The sequence below is a fragment of the Rhipicephalus microplus genome, chromosome 5 (assembly GCF_043290135.1).
Source record: "Rhipicephalus microplus isolate Deutch F79 chromosome 5, USDA_Rmic, whole genome shotgun sequence".
Taxonomy (NCBI): Eukaryota; Metazoa; Arthropoda; class Arachnida; order Ixodida; family Ixodidae; genus Rhipicephalus; species Rhipicephalus microplus.
In genome coordinates this window covers 62,975,174-62,997,371 of record NC_134704.1, presented here as the reverse complement: position 1 = coordinate 62,997,371, position 22,198 = coordinate 62,975,174, and the positions used below count along the sequence as shown (strand labels likewise).

General features: G+C 43.8%; 1 protein-coding gene across 3 annotated transcripts; it reads right to left on the bottom strand.

The window, feature by feature from the left end:
• Positions 1–4,129: 4,129 nt before the first annotated feature.
• On the bottom strand, positions 4,130–16,836 carry LOC142817806 (uncharacterized). 3 transcript variants are annotated; one of them, XM_075895594.1, is made up of 5 exons: positions 16,715–16,835; positions 13,875–14,306; positions 11,551–11,618; positions 9,589–9,751; positions 4,130–5,439 (listed from the first exon to the last, which is right to left on the bottom strand). In XM_075895594.1, the coding sequence occupies exons 1-4, from the start codon at positions 16,794–16,796 to the stop codon at positions 9,656–9,658; spliced, it is 678 nt and encodes a 225-aa protein (XP_075751709.1). In that variant the 5' UTR covers positions 16,797–16,835; the 3' UTR covers positions 4,130–5,439; positions 9,589–9,655. The 3 variants fall into 3 exon arrangements, with proteins under 3 accessions (XP_075751709.1, XP_075751711.1, XP_075751710.1); XM_075895595.1 differs by having other exon boundaries at positions 5,390–8,640; XM_075895596.1 differs by lacking the exon at positions 13,875–14,306 and having other exon boundaries at positions 16,715–16,836.
• Between the last annotated feature and the right edge of the window lie 5,362 nt (positions 16,837–22,198).

Below are 22,198 nucleotides of genomic sequence, written 5' to 3'. Positions count from 1 at the left end.
AATACAGCTCAATCATCCAAGAACATTCAATGATCTACTGTGAGTATATCGACCAAAGTAACAGTTCTTGTTTCGCGACGACAGCAATATGGCAAACCAGCACAGAATGTTCATGTATAAGAGCGAATCACGTGACAGTTGTCCGCCACGGTGTATCAGTGGCTGCGGTGCTCTAATGTTTACCAGAAGGTCGCGGGTTCGGTGCCGGCCGCGGCGGTCGCGTTTCAGCGGAGGCGGAATGGGTAACGACTGCGGGATGTGCGATGTCAGAGTACACAGATGGTTAACATTTCCGGAGCCCCACACTACGGCGTCACTCATAATGATACAGTGGCTTTGGAATGTAAAGACAATAACATTATTATTATTATTTTTATCAGCAGCATGAAAGTTACGATCAGTGGGACGAGAATGAGGGACCGGTTTCCCCATAACCCGAGGGAGCTCCTCTGAATAAGCAAACTATGTTCAATCACATGACCCAGCAGAAAGGTACAGCTAGACAATTTATCTGATTTCATCGGCCTTGCTCTACAATAGGCCAATAAATCAGGAATAATTATTAAATTGCCCTATAACTATTAATTTTCCTATAGCCCTGCATTCAGCGGACTATTAGAACAGGTCATAAGGAAATCAAGTAATTCATAAACACGTATCCAATCTTTGCCGCACGCTGCGGGTGCATCCACGAGTTCGCTGTGAAACTTTATAATCAGCGTAAATAATTCGACGTACAAAAAAAAAATCTCGAAGCTACTGAAGTCCAAAGTGTGTCAAAGAGCAACAAGTTTACAAACACTGGGTGAAGCAAAACTTTGGTGTTAGGTGAAACAGCGAGGCGCCAGACATACGGCCTCGCGAACTTGCGCTTGTAAAAAAAAAAAGCAGTTGCTTCTTCAAATGCTAAATAGTACGGCACAACATCACAGCGCGTAAAGTTTTAGAGCGAGTAATACACCTTATCTTCGCGTCAAACATGGCGTGCAGGTTTTGAGAACACATTCATGCGTGACGCCAGGAGGTGCAAACAAAAGGCCGTAAAAGTGATGTGGTTCGCGCTGAGCATATGGACAAAAACAAGGACGTGAAACAGAACAAAAAAAAAATACTTGATTGCTAAGCAAAATGGCCGGGTCTGATTCACGTCGACACAGCTGGTGCGGTATTTTATTGATGCACTCCTGTTGAAATCAGCCAGGCATGGTCCTCACCGTTCCTGAGCATATACGAAGATGGAAATCTACTTGGCGCATACCAGCATACCGCACCTTGTGGTATACAGCTGTGTCCCGCTTGTGCTGAGAAATGGGTTTGACGAAATGCGACAGGATTCTCACTTGATTTGTGTCATGACAAGATAGTCATATTTGTCAATCTTCTTACCACGCTATACCTATTTCGGTCCATACCGTTTCTAATCCCGGATGCGGCAGCTGCATTTTCGATGGAGGCAAGAATGTTTGAGGGCCGTGTACTTACATTTAGCTGCACTTTAAAGAACCCTAGGTGGTAGAAATTTGCGGAGCCTTGCTCTAGGGCGTCTGTCATAATCATATCACGGTTTTGGGATTATAAACCCCAGATGTTATTATTTCTGGTCCACACCATGTTAAGATGGCGATAAAAAGAACTCAAAGACCTAGGTGACAGGCTCGCCCAGCCAGCCAGCCAGCCAGCAAGCCACATACATTACATACATACATACATACATACATACATACATACATACATACATACATACATACATACATACATACATACATACATACATACATACATACATACATACATACATACATACATACATACATACATACATACATACATACATACATACATACATACATACATACATACATACACAGACAGACAGACAGACAGATACGCTCAAAGTGGCCAAGGCTCGCTAAGACATGCTTCGCATTTCATAAAATGATCTGCAATACAAGTTGCAAAAGAGAGCACTAATAATTGTTGATGTGATGAAATGACACTTCTTCAAGATTGCACTTTAATTTGTTCGATTTACACCAGCGTAATATGTTGCGAAGGTCAGTGCCGAGTTTATTAATATACGCCCCTGTGGGGCTAATAACTTCGCATCGACGGCGTAGAGCGAACTATTACACTGCATGATAAAAGGAGATATGTCATTATTATAAATCAGGAACAAATGTGGCCTGAAAATGGTTGGCGACAGTACCACTGTATTAGTCGTTTTCTTTTTGTATTGAGTGAGTACAGATAAAATTGTGTTACGTTTCTATTCAGGAAGAAACTACGAATCAGTGACAAAGCAGCAAAAGATTTTTCTATGCCATCTAGTTTTAGGACAATAATGAAAAGATATTTGAGGTCCTACGTCCCAAAACCCGACATGATTTATGAGACATGCCGATGGGGAAGGCTTTGGAAACTTTGGCCATCAGGTGTTCTTTAGTGTGCTCTGACATCACACACAACACGCGCGCCTCTACCATATTGCCTCCCTCGAAATGCGACCGCCAGGGCCGGATCGGCCCTGCGACTTTCGGGTCGGATGCCGTGCGCATTGGCCACTGTTCAACTTAGGGGGACTAGTTTTAGAAAGAGTATGTGATAATAGTATCGCAGGCATGAATTAAGCAAAAAAAAAAAACTGGCCAAACTAAAGTGCCTGCATAAATCTCCTTTTGCAGAAATGGGCCGCGCATTTTTGATGGAGGCAAAAAAGCTGTAGGCCAGTGGGCTCAGATTTGGGTGCACGTTAAATAGCCCCAGGTGGTCGAAATTCCTGGAGCCCTCCCCTATGCCGTCTCTCATAATTACATGGTGGTTTTGGGGCCTTAAACCATACATATCAGACACGAAGCAAGAAACAATAAAGTGGGATCAGTAGATTCTTTTACACAAAAGTCAAAGTAATAGTTAAAATAAACGTTAAACGTAGGGACATTCGTATGCAGTGCTTTTCAGAACTTTCTTGATTACTTCACTGACGAACGGAAGTATACAGATAGCAACACAGTTCGTTTCCAATGATCAGTCTCTTAAAAAAAAAAAGCTGGGCTAACTTTATCCCGCTTGAGTTAGCCAGGAAAGTTTCCAGTCATACAAATTACATTGAAGATTTGTGCCAAAAAACAGAAACGGGCAGTCCAATTAACTTATAAGATGAACCAATATCGTCTTAACAAGAACTTACGATTTTTTTGTTTCGCATTACAGTGGTTCCTTAATTAGCGGAAGCGGGGAACAAATTGGAAAAATGAATGGATTAGGCGAATGGTTTCATAACCAATACTTGGTCCTATACTACAGCATGGGACCAAGTAACATGACGTGGGAAAACATTCACCGACTGTACCAGCAATAGTTGGAGGATATAGATGCACAATCTCATTATGAATTATCGAAGAAAAGTTTTCTTGGTTTTCGTTTCTGTTAAAAGAATTACATCCTTTCATTCTTTTTTTCAGAGTTATTTTCACATCCCAACCTTTTATGTTCGAAGTATTTTTTTTCTCTTCCTAAGTGCGAACATAGATGGTTACAGTATTTATTCAACCATCCAATTAATTAACTTACGGTTGCAGAGTGTCTTGTGTGTATGGCTTGTCTGAAACAAGAGACTGAGAAACGCGTGAAGTGCTGTTTCTTGGTTCTGTTCTCGCTTAATGTGCCCGTTTGTGGAACCGAAATTGTGCCCAATATTTAAGCAGTTTTTTCTCTCTTCATTCCTGAAACCAACTGCAATAAGATTTTGACAGCTGCTTTTCTTGTCAATGTTTTGGCGAGTGATGAAGGTGTAGTGAAAGTTGAACACATGTATATGTTCAGTCACCATCGGTTGTATGGGATGCTATGGTAAAATTTATCGATATCCTGAAGATCAATGCTTAGGTTGAGGCAGGCGGCTCTTGATGTTTTCATAAATTATTATTGCAACAAGCTATGTCATCAGATTTGTCCCGGTGTGAGTGAACTGCAATATGTCGTGTACACCTTGACTTTGTATAGCCATAATGAACTCACTGTACTTCATGCCCTACTCATGTGCAGTTTCACGGCAAATAAGTCACAGAAGGTTGTAAACTCAGGGCGCTGCCTGTTGACCGTACACCAACTCAGAAAAATGAGAAAATAAGCAAATGCTTAAATTTCTTTATTGAAGCATACTCCAGTAGAAGCACAACCTCAAGGCACCTACATGTGTCTTCATAATCGCAGCCAGAACAATTCATAATCATATATGGGTGACTAAAGGTGCCTTGACCAGTAGAAAAGTCAGGCCACTCACACCAATACTACGACCTATATCTATGGCCAACCTATCAGTATGCATCTACTAAAGCCCCCTCCCCAGCAGTTCTCTGGAACTACCCCCCCCCCTCACTAAATTGTACCCAACACTCTGAGGAGAGGTGGGGATTGTGAAAATGCCGCAAACTAAGGTTTAAGTGCATGTTAAGAAACCCCGGTTGGCCAAATATAACCCATGACGGCCTCCCAGTCCCCGAACTTTTTGACTCGTCACAGTGACGATATACATTAGTTACTGTACTAAGAAAAAACGCAATACCAAACATTTGGTTGTATCGGCTGATTTCTTACAGCAGTACTGCCCTCCTTAGTAACTTATTTTTGGCAATTTCGACCAGAGCAAGCAGTGGCAAGGACAACAAAAAGTCAAAGTAGGGAATGCAAGCGGAGTTTTTGAAGCAAGTTTTTTGAGCTGGACACACCATTCATTAGAAACAACGGACAAGAAAACCAAGGAAAGTATAGGAATTGGTATTTGTATTGATCATTATGTAAATGCAGTAGAAGTAAAGACGATGAAGTCCCAGCCAGCAGCAAGTTACCTTTTGCTTGAGTATACTTTTTGACACTGCTACCATATATACCACGATTGACATCTATTATGTTTTTGTTTTTTGTCTGCAATAGTTAGTTAATGATGCATTTTAGAAATTATGGAATCGCATATCTACCCTTTTTTCTAGGAATCTCGCATCACATTTAGCGATTGTAGAGAAGCAATCGCACAAAGACTCCTTAAAGATTTATGAAATGGTCAGGCTTCGGTAAACCAAACGTTGCCCTAAACTGTCTGTTGCTTCACAGAAAGAAATTCGTCATTGCCTACACTGATTTCTTTGAGCTTTGAGAACCGGTAATTACTAGAGCGCTGTAAAAAAATAACACTTCACTCGGCTCTAAGCAGCTCATCAATGTCGGCGATAATCATTCTACTTGCGGAAAAAAATTCTTTGTCGGGTCGTCTTGTTTAATATGCGTATTGCAGAAACGTTGACCAAGCCTTGGACTTCTGTTGCGCAAATGACTGCGGTGGCGCCAATTTTCCTCCGAGGGACGAGACTGGCGACTGCATGAAGGACCATGCTCCTCCGTTTGATAACTTCCGGTTGCAGAGTGTATTGTATATTGCTTGTTCTGAAACAAGAGACCGAGAAAAGCGCGAGTGTGAAGGATGCATTTTCGGCTGTGCCGTTTTATGTCAACCTGCAAGAGCGGGGTGCAAACGCCTGTGCGCAATGAAGTTTTGTTTACATACCCGCAATAATAAAAATTCATAGACTAGAAAGGTGTTCCCGACCAACGCTGTGTCCAATACACCTAACTGACAGAAGAACTTACAATTTTTTTTTGTATTACGGTGGTTGCTTCATTAGCGGAAGCGGGGAACAAATTGGTTCAAACATCTAAGACAGAAAAACGATCTTGATATCGTTTACTCCGACTTGTTATTGCATTCCATAGAAAAAAAAGAAAAAAACCTCTGGACAGCATGGCCAGCTGGGCCCAGCGTAATTTTTCAAGATATAATACTCCGTTAAAAATAAAATTGCCTCACCTACAGAGAGAAGGCAAACCACACATCTGTGGGAAGTACCTAAAATAACGGCTCATGCTGCCAAATAGTTGATTGTGCATATATTATGCCAGTATTCTCCGCCCCAAGACCGCGAAATATTCTTCTATCAGGTCTTACCTAGACTGTCAGGTCTTACCTAGACTGTACTGAAGACAATGCAAACGATGTGATAGATAAGAAATGAAGTTACTAGTTCACGGTAGCATGGAAACAGAGTTCACAAAAAGAAAGACGCGTTATGGGACATGTACAGCACATGCATTAAAGTGCAGCGTCAAATCTAATGATACGCCTGTTTTTTCTTGTCTTTCTGAGGCTGCTGTGCTATGCCGACGGAACATTGCGGCATTTTACTTGAGACTGATAAAGAGTAGCAGTGCCTTCATGGGCTGATTATTGTAGATTCTGAGCTTCAGACTAACTTCTATGATGAATAAAAAAAAAAAACGCTCGCACTTGGCCCTTTCTCCTTCGCTACGTACAAAAGTTCGCAAGTGTACAAATCAAATTATTTAAATGGCCTTTTAACGTTATTTAAATATATTTGTAAATACATTACTTCATCTTGATTTTTTCAGCAAGACGAAATAAAACGCTCATATGACTATAGCTACCCCAACATAGGGACACTGCTTTGCTCAGTCCGGATGCACCCCGCTAGAAGAATTACTGCAGAAAGTAATTCTGCAGTGGTGCAGCAACTTTTTGCGACCGATGAACAACCAGCGACTACACGCAACCGACATTCACACCTTGGTTATGGTGCACTGGAGTGGGGCAGTGTGATGTCTCAAGTAAAAAACCTTGCTCTTTTCACGGTAACTGCCTGCATTGCCAGAGCACGCTGTGCTATGGTGTTGCCATCTGTATACAACCTGAAGTAATGTATAGTTAGCGAAGATACAAAGCATCTCAGATCAGCAGTTGTATTTGCCGCGCTGGTCGTGCTCGTACAGGGTAAACTCATCGATGGCTGATGTGTTTTTCACAACACGTAAGTAAACTTTTCGCATGTGCATGGCCAAGTCGATGTTTGCAGAAGCCTGATGCATTATAGTTCTTGCATGGGATAGCTACAACATCTCGAATATATTATGTATAGCTGCATTTCTGCATTTTGGCGCTCTTTACACGAGTAGAGTAAATATAGGTGGGCGAGCTGGAACTGATGCACTCTTGAAAACTTTACAGCGCGAACGAGACGGGGGACAAAGAGGACACGAAGACGCGCTGTCTAACTGGAGTTTGTTGAAAATTTCAGGAGCTTTCAGCATCTTTTCAGCAGTGCATTACCGAAAAAACGGAGCGGTATGTGAAGCGAACGTCGGTATTCGAACGCAGCGCTACCATCCATACATGTAATTTTGGGAACCTCATCCGAAACCACGCTCGATGCACATATACCATACACCGAAAGCATACATGCTATCCATAGAAGAAGAACAACGAGAGAGAAGGCAGAGAGGTTAACCAGGCACTCGCCCGGGTTGCTATCCTAAGCTGAGGTTTGGGTAAGGGTAGTATACAGAAGAAAGAGAAACAGGAAGCGAGAGAAGGGAAACAGACGTAGAAATTGTCAGTAAATGGGCTGACGCATACGCAGTGGTGGCACCATAACAAAGTCAAAGGCATTCACATCAATCCGTAGTCTTCAGAAAGCTCACAAGGCAGTCAAAGCCCAATCGCTCATGCTATTCATAGTTCTAACAAGGTAGGCATGTTCAAAAAAAAAAAAAATCCATGCCCCTCCTTGATGTGAATCACGACAAACTGAGCGAAGGTATAGGTCCTAAAGTATATAATACCTATGTTGAAGTAGCCGAATATTATAAAGGATGTGTGTTTGTAGATGTTTTATACTCTCTCACGATTATCACTGATTTTAGTCGAATGTTGAACCTTCTTTTGTGTCTCAGATGTGTTACCCAAGCGCTGCCCTATATAATGTAAATAGAGGGACACAAAAAGTCGACGACAAAGCTACGTCCTAATGTCCATAATGCTTACATCGCAGTCACCGACTAGTACAAGCAGGATATGTTTGTAAGGTTTTTGTATATCTCTGTCTTAATTATCATTGTTATTGGTATACTAGTAAACCTTTGCGTCTCACAAGTTTCGACTATATCGTACGTTACTCAGAAGCTTCCCCGTATATTATAGTCGTGACAACGGACACCAGAAAAGGTTCGCCCTCAAGCTGCTCCGGCCCTGAAACAAAGAAAGGAGACTTTGACCCGCAGAAACACAAGGGGCGCTATATTACGCCGAAAAAAGCTAATAAATTTGATTAATCAACAGGCTGATCACCATTGCTGTGACCTTGCTGATCGACATTGACTGAGCTTTGCAGAATATGACGAAGGAGTGCCCCAGTTAAAGAAGTGCTTTATATTTTAACAGTAGCTGACATATTCAGGAACAAAATTTAACGGCTTGTCCGTTTTGTTAATGATCATAAAGAAAAATAAACAGGAGAAAGAGGGAAAGAAGGAAACACACGAGAGTTAAACGAGAGGCGCATGCGAGCTGCTACCCTACATTGTAAAACGTGATGAAGGAATGAAAAGAAAAAAGAAGGAAAAAAGCACTGCCATGGTACATGTACAACTATCCTTCAGACGCCACCACAACCCCTCAACATGGTCGCCCTTAAAAAAAAAAACAGCAAAGCTCGCGCCATTTTACACACCTGTGACCGTAAGGGGCTCGATCGGAGAATTTCCCCCGCCGAAAAATGAATGTTGCTTCGTTCGTTCCTGGAACACAAGTCCCTAGAACTGTGGTCAACAAACACTTGATCCACTGCAGAATCTGAAAGTTTGATCACACGTCTTTCGCAGCAACCCCAATTCACTATGTCATGTGCAGTGTGGTTACGAGTGGCCGACACCCAAAAGGTGTGAATTGTGTAGCAGCGACAAAGGGATGGAACACCCATCGTGTGTTCTTTTCGTGAACAAACGCAGCGTTATCCGCGATGCGCTGAACAAAGTAGTGCGATAGAAAGCTTTTCTTCAACACACCGGGGCCGGCGTGTTAAGCAACGCAGTTACACGCAACAGCTTTACACGGCACCGGATCGTTCACGTAGTGCCGTTTGCTCAAAGTGTCGCGTGGGCAGACATGATTGGCAACTGTAGGAAGCGCACTGTAGCGGTATGTACAGGTAAATACAAAAAATAAATATCCTGGCGGAATCGTTTGCAGGAAAAAAAGGCATATAGGATGTGCTGATAGACTGACCAGGCTGAGTGTGGTACTCATGCAAAAAACTACAAGAAACAAAGCTTTAAAAGCCTGCTGTGGCTCTGATTTGCCCCTGTCCACAAGTATACAAAATCCAGGAGCGTCAACTGCCCTGCCACTTTCCTTTTCAGCTATAAATTTTCCCTGCACTCCTGCTCGACCCTTTGCCAGTCTGTACTTTTTTGAATGAATTCAAACAACAGAAGAACAGCTAAGGGAGGAGAAGCTGATGGTACGTGGCTTTGTAGAAACACATCTCAGGGACAAGGAACAACCACCTAACGATCCCGGCTACGCATTGGAATATTGTAATAGAACAGAAGACATTGGGGTGTGCAGACATTATTGGCAACCGTAGGCAGAGCATTGTACCTATCAAATACTTAAGGCATAGTATCCATCTGACGGCATGCATTATGAATTCATGTAAAAATTTGGCTCAAAGTCCATCGACTGACCTCAGTACCGTGCCTTGAATCACCATCTGAACGGTCCCTGCAGGCAGGTCTTGCGTCAGCCAGCACATCAGGTAGGGGGCCACGGCTCACGGCAGTATATGTTGAAGTCACGAGAATTGCCTATATGGATGCAGTGCACCTGGGGTGGCGTACGTTCATCCACCTGGTTGTTGTATAAACAAAATGAATCGGTTACGTAAATCACAATATGAAAGATGCTTTGTTCTTACGAAATTCTAACAATTTCTTTTACACAAGAAGAGCACTTCAATCAGTACATTTTCTTACAAAAAATAATGCCCCTTTGCTGCTTGTGGGCCCCTGAAATGAAAAAAATGAAACACCTGGAAAAGCCAGAGGAGAAAAGAAAAGATACATGGCAGCCGCATTGTTGTAAAACGACAAAAAGTGCGTCGAAATGGGCACGCTGATGATGCAATGTCTGAGATAAGGATATATGGCTTCTCAAGCCAGAGTATGAGAAGAATATTGTTACAGAGAATCACAAACTAGGTGGGCGACATGTGCGGCATTTTTTTGTGGCATTTTATCGACACACACACACACACACACACACACACACACACACACACACACACACACACACACACACACACACACACACACACACACACACACACACACACACACACACACACACACACACACACACACAATAGTGCTCTACACAACATACACAAGGGGAGATATACCAGATAGGCACCAGGTTTTAGCATGCTGAGAGCAGGTGGCAGAATGCAAAGTAATAGGCAACATACTTAGCTGGTACAATTTACACTGAAATTCAATAACCAGTACGAAATAATAATATACTGCCATGGACGAATGGTGCCCCCCCCCCCCCCCGTTGAAGTATTCACGTGACGAGAAAACAATTTAACATTATTGCGTCTCGCATACGTTAAAAGTAGTACGCAGAATAGCTGCTGACTCCGTCTGAATTTTCACTAGCTGAAGATTTAAAATGAAGGCTTATGTTCAAATACACGGGCGTGTTGCATGTCACACCAACTGCTGAAAACGTGACCGCTACGGCTAGGTATCGAACTTGTAACGTTGCACCTAGTAGAGCAAAGCCATAGGTGCTGAAACACCACGGTGCTTTACTCTGAGAATCTCCTAACCTAATGTTTCCCTTCATAAAGTCAGATTTTTTTAGTGCTGTCGCTGTTTTAGCTTTAAGCTGCTAATTTCAACCCACAATGCTGGGTTTTGAGTCTGTATGTAGGTGTTACGTACTATTGACAGTTAATGGAGCCTAACGAAATATCCTCCATTCTTTCTTTCCGTGGCCGCTTACATTGCCTTCTAATTTAAAGGCTCAAATCCTTCGAATAAAGAATCGATCAATATGCAAACAGAACTAATGAATCCTCAGTACTATTGGACAAGAAAAAATTTGCTTTTTGGTTATCCTCAACATAACGAAGCGAATTTGTGAAGTGACTCAACCGCGTATTCACATATGTCAGACTAATGCTGGAATATGCCTTTTATGAGTGGGGTGCGATTTGGAAGGTACACATTAATGCACCTGATTGCATTCCATATGTCGCCGCTTGATTTCTTGCGAAAAAATGTTAGTGATCCAAGATGTCTCGAGACATAAAGTGAAACATCAAGTGGTAGTCTTCAATACAACGAGGACGCAATCCTAAGACTGAAACGTTACAATTTAGTCTAGAAAAGGAAAACGGGAATCAAGGTTAGTTAAAAGCAGGGCACTATCACTTTTGCAGTTTAGATCACACATATACAGTTGGGCCATGAAACGGCAGGACTCAACTTTTTGAGCCTTTCTTTCCCATAACGATTTGCAATAACAATGGTTCTGCCGTATGTAGTTGACCGCTGGGCCACTCGTTAATTCTATGAAATTTGTGACCTCCGCCTAACAATGCGATAAAAAGCACTGTAATGTTCTAAAAAAATAACACACACCTTTTTTACTTGGGAGGGAAACCAGCATTCTGCTGAGTTGGACTGGCTTTCTTCGAGCGGGAACACCTCTGCATCAAAGCAGAAACATATCAGCACACTGTTCAATTAAGCAAGTGTTCCATAATATTTATTGTGTTGCACAATTGTCACTGCACTACATGACCGAAATAGCACAGGGCGACGACACAAGAACGTTAAATGCAGAATCATCTGCATTTGACAAAGCACAACTTATGAATAGATGAGGGGGCATGCGCAAAGCAAACAGTGTACAGTACAGAAAAAAATAGGACTCAATCAACGAAGAGACGCTAAATTTTCAAGGCAAAATTTGAACTACCCAACATTTTAGAACAAAAGCAACGTACGTTTCGTGACCGCAGAATGTATCAGTGATTAGTAGAACCGAAAGGCGGGCGAGTTGGAACTTGGTCATCGTGGGCAGCGCACAAAATGATAACACAGAAGAGAAGGGAACAGGACAATCGCTGGTCTAATCACTGAAAACTTCTCTGAAGTAAATATATTTAAAAATAAAGTTTCATATATATATATATATATATATATATATATATATATATATATATATATATATATATATATATATATATATATATATTCTTGTTCTGATAAATCAACAGATGGCTGGTGGCTAACGCAATTGCCAACACACTTCGCCATCTGGTAAGCCTCAGCAATCTCACGTGATCATTGAATATGATGGCGCTCGATGATCGCCATTATCTTGCGCTTGCCCTGTTTCTTTCTCTTGTGCGTTTTCATTTTGTGCGATGCCCAAGATGTATAAGTGGTTAGTGTTTCTTAGAAGTGAGGCGCAATAACGAAAGAACGAAACTGAAAGACAAAAGGGAGGGAGGTTAACCAGAAAATATTCTGGTCCGGTACTCCACGCTGGAGGATGGGATGAGGATATAGGAGGATGAGAGAGGAGAAGAACGAAGAAAATGAGCGGTGAATTCATGGACGCTTGCAGAACGGCCCCCCTTAAGTCAGAGGCATTCCCATAAGCCAGTCGTGGTTAATAGTGCAGAACTGCTTTCACTACATTTTGGGCCGGGGAGTGGTGAGGAAGGTGTTCTATAGCAAGGTTGGGCAGCATTATACAATGAAATGCGGCACAATTGACAACGATAAAAGCAATTACTAAGAAAGGCTTGTGAATTCGGTCCCGGTTATTATGGGATGCCTTATAAAATATTTCTCCGCGAAATTATGTTAAGGTGCAGAACATTCTAATACGTACCTTTGACCCGAGAAAACTTGATGATGATGATATGTGGGGTTTAACGTCCCAAAACCACCATATGACTATCAGAGACGCCCTAGTGGAGGGCTCCGGAAATTTAGACCACCTGGGGTTCTTTAACGTGCACTCAAATCTGAGCACACGGGCCTACAACATTTCCGCCCCCATCGGAAATGAAGCCGCCGCAGCCGGGATTCAATCCCGCATCCTGCGGGTCAGCAGCCGAGTACCTTAGCCACTAGACCACCACGGCGGGGACCAAGAAAACTTGAGGAAATAAAACAAGTCACGTGGGCTTTAATGGGATATGCGAGACGTGAATGGAAGCTGAGGTAGTTTACGAACTACCGTAGTAAACGCTAACTTCTTATATCTTGTATTAGGCAAGTAGTGTCCATTCCGAATCCGAGTGCATTTAATAACGGGATATTGAAGCCCGAGGCTGATGTAATACGACATCGTGCTCGTACGAGAGAAAATCATCAGATACTTCCGCGTTTATTACATCAGAATACAGTTAATTGTTTGGGCACAGAGACGCCAAAAAGGAGTGAGCAATCAAGAGAGACTTGCAAAACCACACCTACTTAGGTGCTTGGGTAGCAGTTGCCACCGCACAATGCTGAAAATGCACTTTACAAGAGGTATTTGCGACCAATCAGTACTATACTCAGAATCTGACACTAAGTAGGGGGATCTCTAGCAATCCGGTTTAGATAATCCCCCCACCCCCACCCCATTCTGATTGAGAGCTCCGGAAATTTCGACCACCTGGGGCTTTTTACGCCCCTCCTCCCCTCTTTTCTTTAGGGCATCCCTGATCTGTCCTTGCAATAAACGTCTCACGTGTTCGGGGTAAACCGAACAATAAAATAACAGCGCCATATTAAACTTGCGCAGGCTCACGTCACACGAAAAAAAAAGAAAGAAAAAATTGTGTGCTGAAATAACCAAGGCACTGAACGTGAGAAAGCGCCATGTTCTGCGTCCTGGCCATTTGAATCACAATGCACCACCGACAAGAATCAATTCGCCAATAGCGTCAGCCTTCACATACCCCATGTGCCGCTTGCATCCGTAGGTGTCTCTCGCTTCACGTTCTCAGGTTCCCTTCGCGACATGGCTGTGTCTCGCTGCCGGCTTCGAGAAATGCCAACGCAACCACTGCGATGCTGTGCTCTTCGCGATTCCCAGGCTCGATTTGCAGGCGGGGGGGAGCGGACTGTGCACCGCGTGTGACGTGGCTCAGAGGCGTGTTTTGGCGCGAAACCAAGTGGCGTGATGCGACGCGCAGTACGCAGACGCGACATCGAGAGAGAGAAAGGATGCGGCGGCGGTCTTCGCGGCAGCGAACGGCGTGGTCCCGTCGCAGCCGGGTGCCGATAACCGCAAGGGCACGTGCCGGCCTGTTGCGTCAGCCCGTCAGCTGCACAGTTCACCGTGTCTTTGCGAGACGGGCGTTGCGATGTGTGCATATGTGATGCGAGCGCTGCAGAAAGGCGAGACGAAAGAATGGATTACTGAGACAAGCCTTTGTGAATTAGTGCTTATTATCTAGATATGAATTGTGATGCCTGAAGCTGCTTTAAACTCGTCGGCACGAGGAATAGTTCTAACATAGAACTCCTTACCGGAACAAGAACAAGAGTGCTCCAAATGAGGCAGAAGTTCAAAGGAAGCTGGAACCTCGAAGCGGAGAAAAACGCTTGGAACACCGGGTGTTCGAGGACTGCAGCGACACGCCGCGTGTTAAGTTTTTAGTCTGACGAATATGACATGACCTTACCTTCGTTCGAGGGAAAACCAAACACAAATACCCATTACTGTTCGTAAAATTCTCGAGGGTTGTAAACGGCTCAATAAGGCAATACGAAAGCCGCAAAAAACGTACGCACCAAATGATCGCCGCAGATGCTTGCTTCTTTCCCTCCTTCGCTAGGCGCTCTACAAACGTTATCTCCTTCTCGCCACTTATTCCTCCATAAAACACGTGGACAATGTCAGCACCACACCAAGGTCAGCACTAAGCGATGAGTCTAATAGGAACTCACTCTTATCGGCTACAGGTCGCTATATTTGCGTGAGCAGTCGTAAACGCACAAAGCGAGGTGAAATCGGTTTATGGCGCCCGATAGCCAGGCGAGTAACGACATAGCGCACGTGCGACTGCATGGCAGGCGGCGAGAAAATTCGCAGCTCATATTCCTCCAGTATGCGCCAGTAGAAAAAAAAATACTACTTCATGACATCGCGTGAACAGCCGGGGTGTTATGGAGCTGATAACATGAGAAACGCTGACGGGCGATAACGTGCTCGTCCTACGTATTTGAAGACGCTTTCACGTGGCGCTTTAAAGATGATCGATCAGTGAGATTTGACTTAGAAGTTGGAGTGCACTATAACAGTGTGTCTCATGATGGCATCTTTGTTTGAACACGTACACATGAACATTAAATTTTGATCCCTGATCTCGTACGCTACGGCCATGTGTTGACTGAGTAAACCAGTTGGTATACCCTTAAGGGTGCTTGCCGTGTCAATAACAAACATCCTGCGATAAGGGTGTTTTCGCGAAGCAAAACACCCATGTCATGAATATTTTGAAACACCAAAACACCCACAACCTAAATGTTTTGGTTTCTCAAAACACCCTTTTTGTAGGGTGTCATAGACACGACCAAGCACCTTCAAGGGTGCCAACTGGTTTACTGGGTACGAAACTTTGTCTACACAGATTTTAGTGCACGTAAATAAACCCAAAGATGGAAACTAGTCGGAACTAAATATGGACAACACTACGGAAGCGCACTTTGGGAAGACGCTGTCAGAGTGGAATTCGACTCTGAGTAGTACCGGTACCGGAATATTATTGTAAAGTTCAGTAGCTTGCGATACAAGTTAGGCAAGTTCGTACATGGCCCAATCTTAAAGGAAGGCGCGACTTTCAAAAGAAGCAAGAAATATTGGGGGCGCCCCTTCAGTTCACCGGAAATGTGTTTTACACGAAATCGCCAAATAGGGTGAAGTCTTAAAAAAAACAAATCTGCGCATATCTGCGCGGTGAATGATGATGAGTGGGCGAAGCACCGGAGGGAATCATCGGTAAACCGCAAATCTTTTGAGTAATTCGCCCAATAGATCATCATTTAAAGACGCGAGCAACGCTGTGTGTGTATGCCGTGCTGGCTTTTGTCTCCCTCTCTCGTACGGCAGGATCTTGGCGGTGGCCTTGCGCCATATGTGATATCATTTCCAATATAATATCTCGCATGCTTCATCATTAACTACAAGTACCGTCATCTAGTTTTATAACATCTTGCATCTTTTTATCAACCACAAGTACAACGATCTAGTGAACAGTTACAGTACCGCCATCTAGTTTCATAACATCTTGCATCTTTTGGATGAATGGATGGATGGACGCATCCGGCTGCGCCTTTTAGATCGGGTGGTGGCTCAAGCCACCTAGGCATAAAGTTAAGTACTATCACTGTGTTTAAAGGTTCGATTTCACTCGCGCCTCGATTGTAGCCACCAATCAGTTAGCCTCCTCCTGGTTATTTCTACCCTTTTAAAGTCTGTTTTGCCTTCACTGTCACAGCATAAAGAACACAGGTGACAAGGAACGTTTCTGTTAAAGCCGCGTTGTATCTCTATAGGTTCAGATACTTGTTCTTTCCATTTGATAACTACCTTGTTACTTTTATCGATATCCTTTAGAAGATTAGCTATTCCATCTTCCAGATCTAGTGTGTCCAGGATTCTCCACTCTTGAACCACACTTTCGTAAGCTCCCTTCCTATCTAGAAATGCCAGCCACAGGGGCCTGTGTTCTTTATCCGCTATTTCAACACACTGCATCGATGAACACAGATCGCAAGATCACAAGCGCCTTACCGGGTGTGAAGTGCCCCACTCGAAGTTTTGGAAAGATGCCGCTGTTCTTCTTTGGGCACTTTGCCGCGGTGTTGTCGGCCATCGCAGATGGTCGCTGCCACGTCCAACGCAGTTGGGAGAAATGCACCGACTGCCACCGCCTCAGGATATCACGTAACGGATATCACGTAACTTTTCCGTCGACGTCATGTCCACGCGTGCGCAGAGCGTATTTTATTTATTTTTTTTCCTCTTGCGCGGTAGCTTTCGCGAAGTCGCCTGCAGTTTTCGACGACTTTCTACAATTGACCGTTCTGCTCAATACGCACGTGGTAGTTGGTTTGCACTAAACAATGGCACGCGAGCCCTCTAGCGAGCACACTTCCTTTCACGGTAGCATCATTCAAGCATGTGATCTCATCGAGAGGACCATTGCATGTCACAGCAGATCATTAGTTACAATACTTTCATAGGACAAAGGGAAGCACAGCACGGATGCAGTTACGAATTTCAGCTTACGCTTCAGTGCAAGCGTGTGTTTTTTAGAAGCTCCCCGACAATACCTACGTGCTTCATTTTTTACAGAGTTAAAATGAAGAAGGCTTGCACAGAATGTACTTTCAGTGGGCAACGCAAGTATGTTATGAATAATGATAATAAAACTGAAGACCCTAAAAGCGGTGTCAAACTTGAAGGTGATGCTTCCAACTACTTACGCAACGTCACAAGTATTGTAAGTAACATGCCCCCCCCCCCCCCCCCCGAAGTCATATAGAGGATGTTTCAAGAAATTTGTCCAATTTTATCTGCAAATTACTGAAAGGAGGCATCTGCATGCTACCTGACAAGTTTGCTTTACTTTGGCAGAAGGCATCTTCAGACGTGTACAATGATTGATATGTGGGGTTTAACGTCCCAAAACCAACATATGATTATGAGAGACGCCGTAGTGGAGGGCTCCGGAAATTTGGACCACCTGGGGTTCTTTAACGTGCACCCAAATCTGAGCACATGGGCCTACAACATTTCCGCCTCCATCGAAAATGCAGCCGCCACAGCCGGGATTTGAACACGCTACCTGCGGGTCAGCAGCCGAGTACCTTAGCCACTAGACCACCGTGGCGGGGCTTCAGACGTGTAAAACATTAATTATGGCAATAAGTATTGAAATTAAAACACTTAACTTTCAAACCAGTTCCAATAGCTGGTAGAGTCTAATGGGTGAGTTCAAGTCCTTCCTACGAATAGTTAGCATTAGCATTGAAATGATCGAAAAGCGGTCTCTGGTAATCACCAGGAGGCGATGAAATCAGGCTAATTGAGCAAGAAACACCGACACCAACGCGCCGAACAGCGCATCTGCCATTCGCTTCGAAAACGCCCTCAATGCCGACACTGTTGCCCTCGCATTGGGGGAGGACGATAAGCGAGCGTTGAAAAGCGGCACGAAGTGATGTGTTTCGATTGATGGCTGATAACGGCTAGAGAAACAGTGTCGTCATTAGGGGCGTTTTCGAAGTGAATGATAGATGCACTGTTTTACGCATTGGTTGCAGTTTCAACTGCTAAATCAGCCCGATTTCATGGCCCAGTGGTGATTATCAGAGGCCGCCTTTCAGGAATTTCAAAGGACTTGTGGACTATTTGCAGGACGGACTTGAACTAGCCCATCGGACTCGATTGGCTATTTCCACTGTTTAGAACAATAACTGTTTTATCTTCAATATCTACTGCCGTAATTAATGTTTGTACACATCTGAAGACGTCTTCTGCAAAAGCAAAGCGAATGCCACAGGTATCTCACAAGTGCCTTTTTTTCAATATTTTTCAAACAAATTGAAACGCCCTGTATATGAACAAAGCTGACTGAGCCATTGCCCTCTTAAAACAAGTTGTGGCCTGAAAATGTTCCACTGCAATACAGACATGTGCAGCGATGAAGCATATTTGTAGTGGCAAAAGCTGACGGATTGGTAACGAATGGCTTTCATTGTATGTGAAAATGAAGCTTTTGGCCACAGAAAAGTATATTTTGTAGTTGCGATGAAATTTTGACAAATTTTACGCTGTAGAGACGTCGATACCTTGTGAACTGTCACCGCTATCGATATGACTCGCTGCAGTGAATATTTAACAAAAATCGGCAGAACCCACGTACCTTAGAAATCGACGTTATGTGAAGCAGGTACATGGAAGGTGACCGTGTTGTAATTTTTCATCGAGCGACACGTCATGAAATGACGCTAAGTACAAATGTTGCAACCACAGGCGTATGTTCAAGAGTTGCAGATGCTTATATGACGAGTTGTATGCGCTTGCTGAGTGATGCCAACAGGAACTTGAGTATTAGAAACAGCAGAAGTGATAGGCTGATATGAAGCTCTTGTGCTCGTGAAGATGGCAGCCCTGGACACTGATGCATAAATCAACATCAATAGATGGCGCCTTACTACAATTGACGTTAACCCGACGTGATGGCTGCATCATAGGAGTACATGTGTAGCGTTTATAAAAATGAATGGCCATCACTGCAAACGCAATTCACGTTTCACGAACATTATATCGGGTCTATTGGAAAAATGGTTACGAGAGCTGGCGTGGCTCTGTGGTAGAAGGCTTGGTTGCCACGTAGAATGCTTGGGGTAGATTCCTGCTGAGACTCTCACATTAATTCTATGCATTCGTTGGGCCAACGCTGCCAATGTCACGTTTTTCTTAACGCTCACGCGTAAACAAATGCCCCTGCGTGTTTTTAGTCGTTCCTGGATAGATACTAAGTGTCTATCACCTGTGGCACATACACGCATACCAGTGGCACATACATACCTGTTGGTGTGTGCTTGCTGTCTGGCGCGAAGCGTTAGATGACGTACGCCACAGGATTGCACCATTATTCATGTCTTGACCAGCACGCTATATTCATCAAACCGTCTTACCCTCCCGCACTAATTTTGGTTCACGCCAAGTTAAGGGGGCCATCGCGAGACAACACAGACGTAAGTGGCTAGATGGATACAGGATACGCAGACTGACACCAAAAGCACTTGCAGTACGGAAAAACATGCTTCGCATTTAGAAGATATTTAGCAAAGCAACATGTTCGAACATGATTAGCTCTTAAGTCGCAACCGGTTATGGTCTGTTTCCCATGAATACCGACGTGTGCTTAGAAGGAATAATAATGGCAGTTTGTTACTTTGGTTTGCGAAGACCCTTCTCCTATGCTTAGGCGTCACTGTAGATTAGCGGTTACGAAGCTCCGTTGCGAACAAAAAAGGACGCGCGCTCGATCACAGCGACAAGCGGTAAATTTTCGATGCAGGAAAAATGCAGGCTCGTGTAAGTTCACTAATGTGCGCGTTAAAAAACTGGGTGGTCAAAATTTTCAGAACCCTCCACCAGTGCGACTCATAGTAATATCTTTGTTTTTTTTTTTACACCAAAAGCCAAGCAATAAATATTATTAGTACTATTATTATTACTATTACCGCTAAAGATAGTAATATTCTTTATTAAGCCCCACTTTGCAGACTATATTTAAGACTTGGTAGTCTAGCCACTCCCCTTTTACGATTCCCCGTGTTGGTTCATTTTTGGCTGGTTATATTTAGTCAATGCAAGAACTAGTTTTATTCGAAAATATCGCGTAAAGCGTACGGCGGCAACAGGGAGCTGCTTGAGCAGATGCTGTATGTAAACAGGACGGCATCGCAGTGGTGGCCTGCACACGCCACCATTAGTGAAAGAATTACCTCACCGAGCAAAACTATAAGAAGCGGGAAAGGTTATTGCGCTAGCTATCGTCAGTTTCAACGGTACCTGCACCTCAAGCGATTGAAAAATTGCGCCGCTAAATTATGGCGGGGTGTGGTTTACCCTATGCCATCGTTGACATGCCGACCTAAATAATCCCTTCGTACCATATGGACGAGCTAGTCTGGGTTGGAAGCGAGGAAGGAAGACAGGAAGCAGACAGGTTGGGAGGTTAATGAAAAGGGCATGCGGTTGGCTACCCAATACACTGGGGGCCATATTAGAAAAGAGGACAAGAATAATGGAGGAGGGGAGAGAAAGAAAAGAGAAAAGGAAGAGAGAGACAGTATATTCACTGCATGTGTGTAGGACACCACCGCGCATTGGGGAAACCTAGAGTTACTGTATATTGTCACGCACCAAGAGCCCTAGTGACAAGACAGGAACAGCGGGGCAGAAAGACACGAGCGTGTATCTTCAGAACGAGGCGCTAACCACACTTCTTCGTTCTCTTTGCCCATTTTGGCTCGCTAGGGCTTGCCGGCTCACAACTCTAAATGGCATTATGCTACCTTTAGGTAGCATACCTAAAAGTAGCATATAGAGGAACTCTAGGGAAACCCTGGGAATAAAGTTGCCATCTTTCTGTTTCGAGGGTCACGAAACGGGACGCGGGCGAGTTGCACGAAGTTTTTCTCGAAGAAGCACGCGTCTCCCTTCGCTAAGCTCACCACGAGTACTCGTGCCGTAATGGTTAAGCGTGCACGGGCCCCGAATTTCGGCTTACAGTAGCGTCCGTCTGTGAAACCTATCGAGTTCTCAAAACATCTCTTCCGAGAACATCTTCAACTTCAGAATGTAGGGAAGTGTCTTCTCCCTTCACACGGACATGCAGCAGATTCAGTTTTCTTTGTTTTTTACCCTGTAAGAAACTCTCAGTGTAGGCAGGACCTACGAGTGAATTTGACAAACTATTGTTTTGACTTATGTCGCACACATATTCAAAAGATTAAGTTTCATTCGAGGATTGATTTTAGATGACTGGGAGTTCCTCGTGCCTTAAGCGAACCGAGCGTTTTCGCAATATATTAGCTTACCATGAGGAGCGCCGGTGCAGAACGTTTCTAGAGGTTATGATCAAGGTCGAGGAGCACAGCAACCCTTGTGCTATGTTCGGGCCCCTAGCAACAAGAGCGATATTAGGACGACCCATATAGGAACAATGTCTTGCCATTAGTGTCTGCGTTTATCGCCGCACGCGTCTTCGTTTAATGACAAATGTTCTTGTACGTGGACAAAAACGGAGATTCTTATTCGTTGTGATCTCCAAATAGAAGCGCTAATATTATCGTTTTCGTTCGCAAGTACCAGACCAATGCAGCTGGATTACCTTAACCAGCCCTAACGTAGATCTAAATATACACAGAAATGCTTCTCCGAAGAAGTAGATAACGCTATTCATTGTATTACGACGCATTAAAAACATTGTCGATGCTATAACAGTACATAATCAATATTAGCGAAGGGTTAGCCGTATTTATTTAGCCAATATCATAGCTAATATATATGCAATGTAGGCGCAAGTATAGCGGGAGATGCAAGTGGTGACATCTACCAGTACGTACAAAATAGCAGTGAGACTTCCTAAGAACATGCCTGCGCTAGTTGAAAACAAACACACATACAAAAGAAACATTATTTCAATACCACTAGCAAAGAGGAAACCGAGTGGGGCACTTGACTGCAAATTTC

Excerpts from the sequence above, each read along its gene's own strand:
- LOC142817806 (XM_075895594.1), bottom strand. The coding sequence starts at position 16,796 with ATGGCCGACAACACCGCGGCAAAGTGCCCAAAGAAGAACAGCGGCATC. Across the intron at positions 14,307-16,714 it reads AGTGGGGCACTTCACACCCG|CGCTCGCATCACATATGCAC; the intron begins GTAAGGCGCTTG and ends GCCTTTCTGCAG. Across the intron at positions 11,619-13,874 it reads GGATGCAAGCGGCACATGGG|AGGTGTTCCCGCTCGAAGAA; the intron begins GTATGTGAAGGC and ends GCTTTGATGCAG.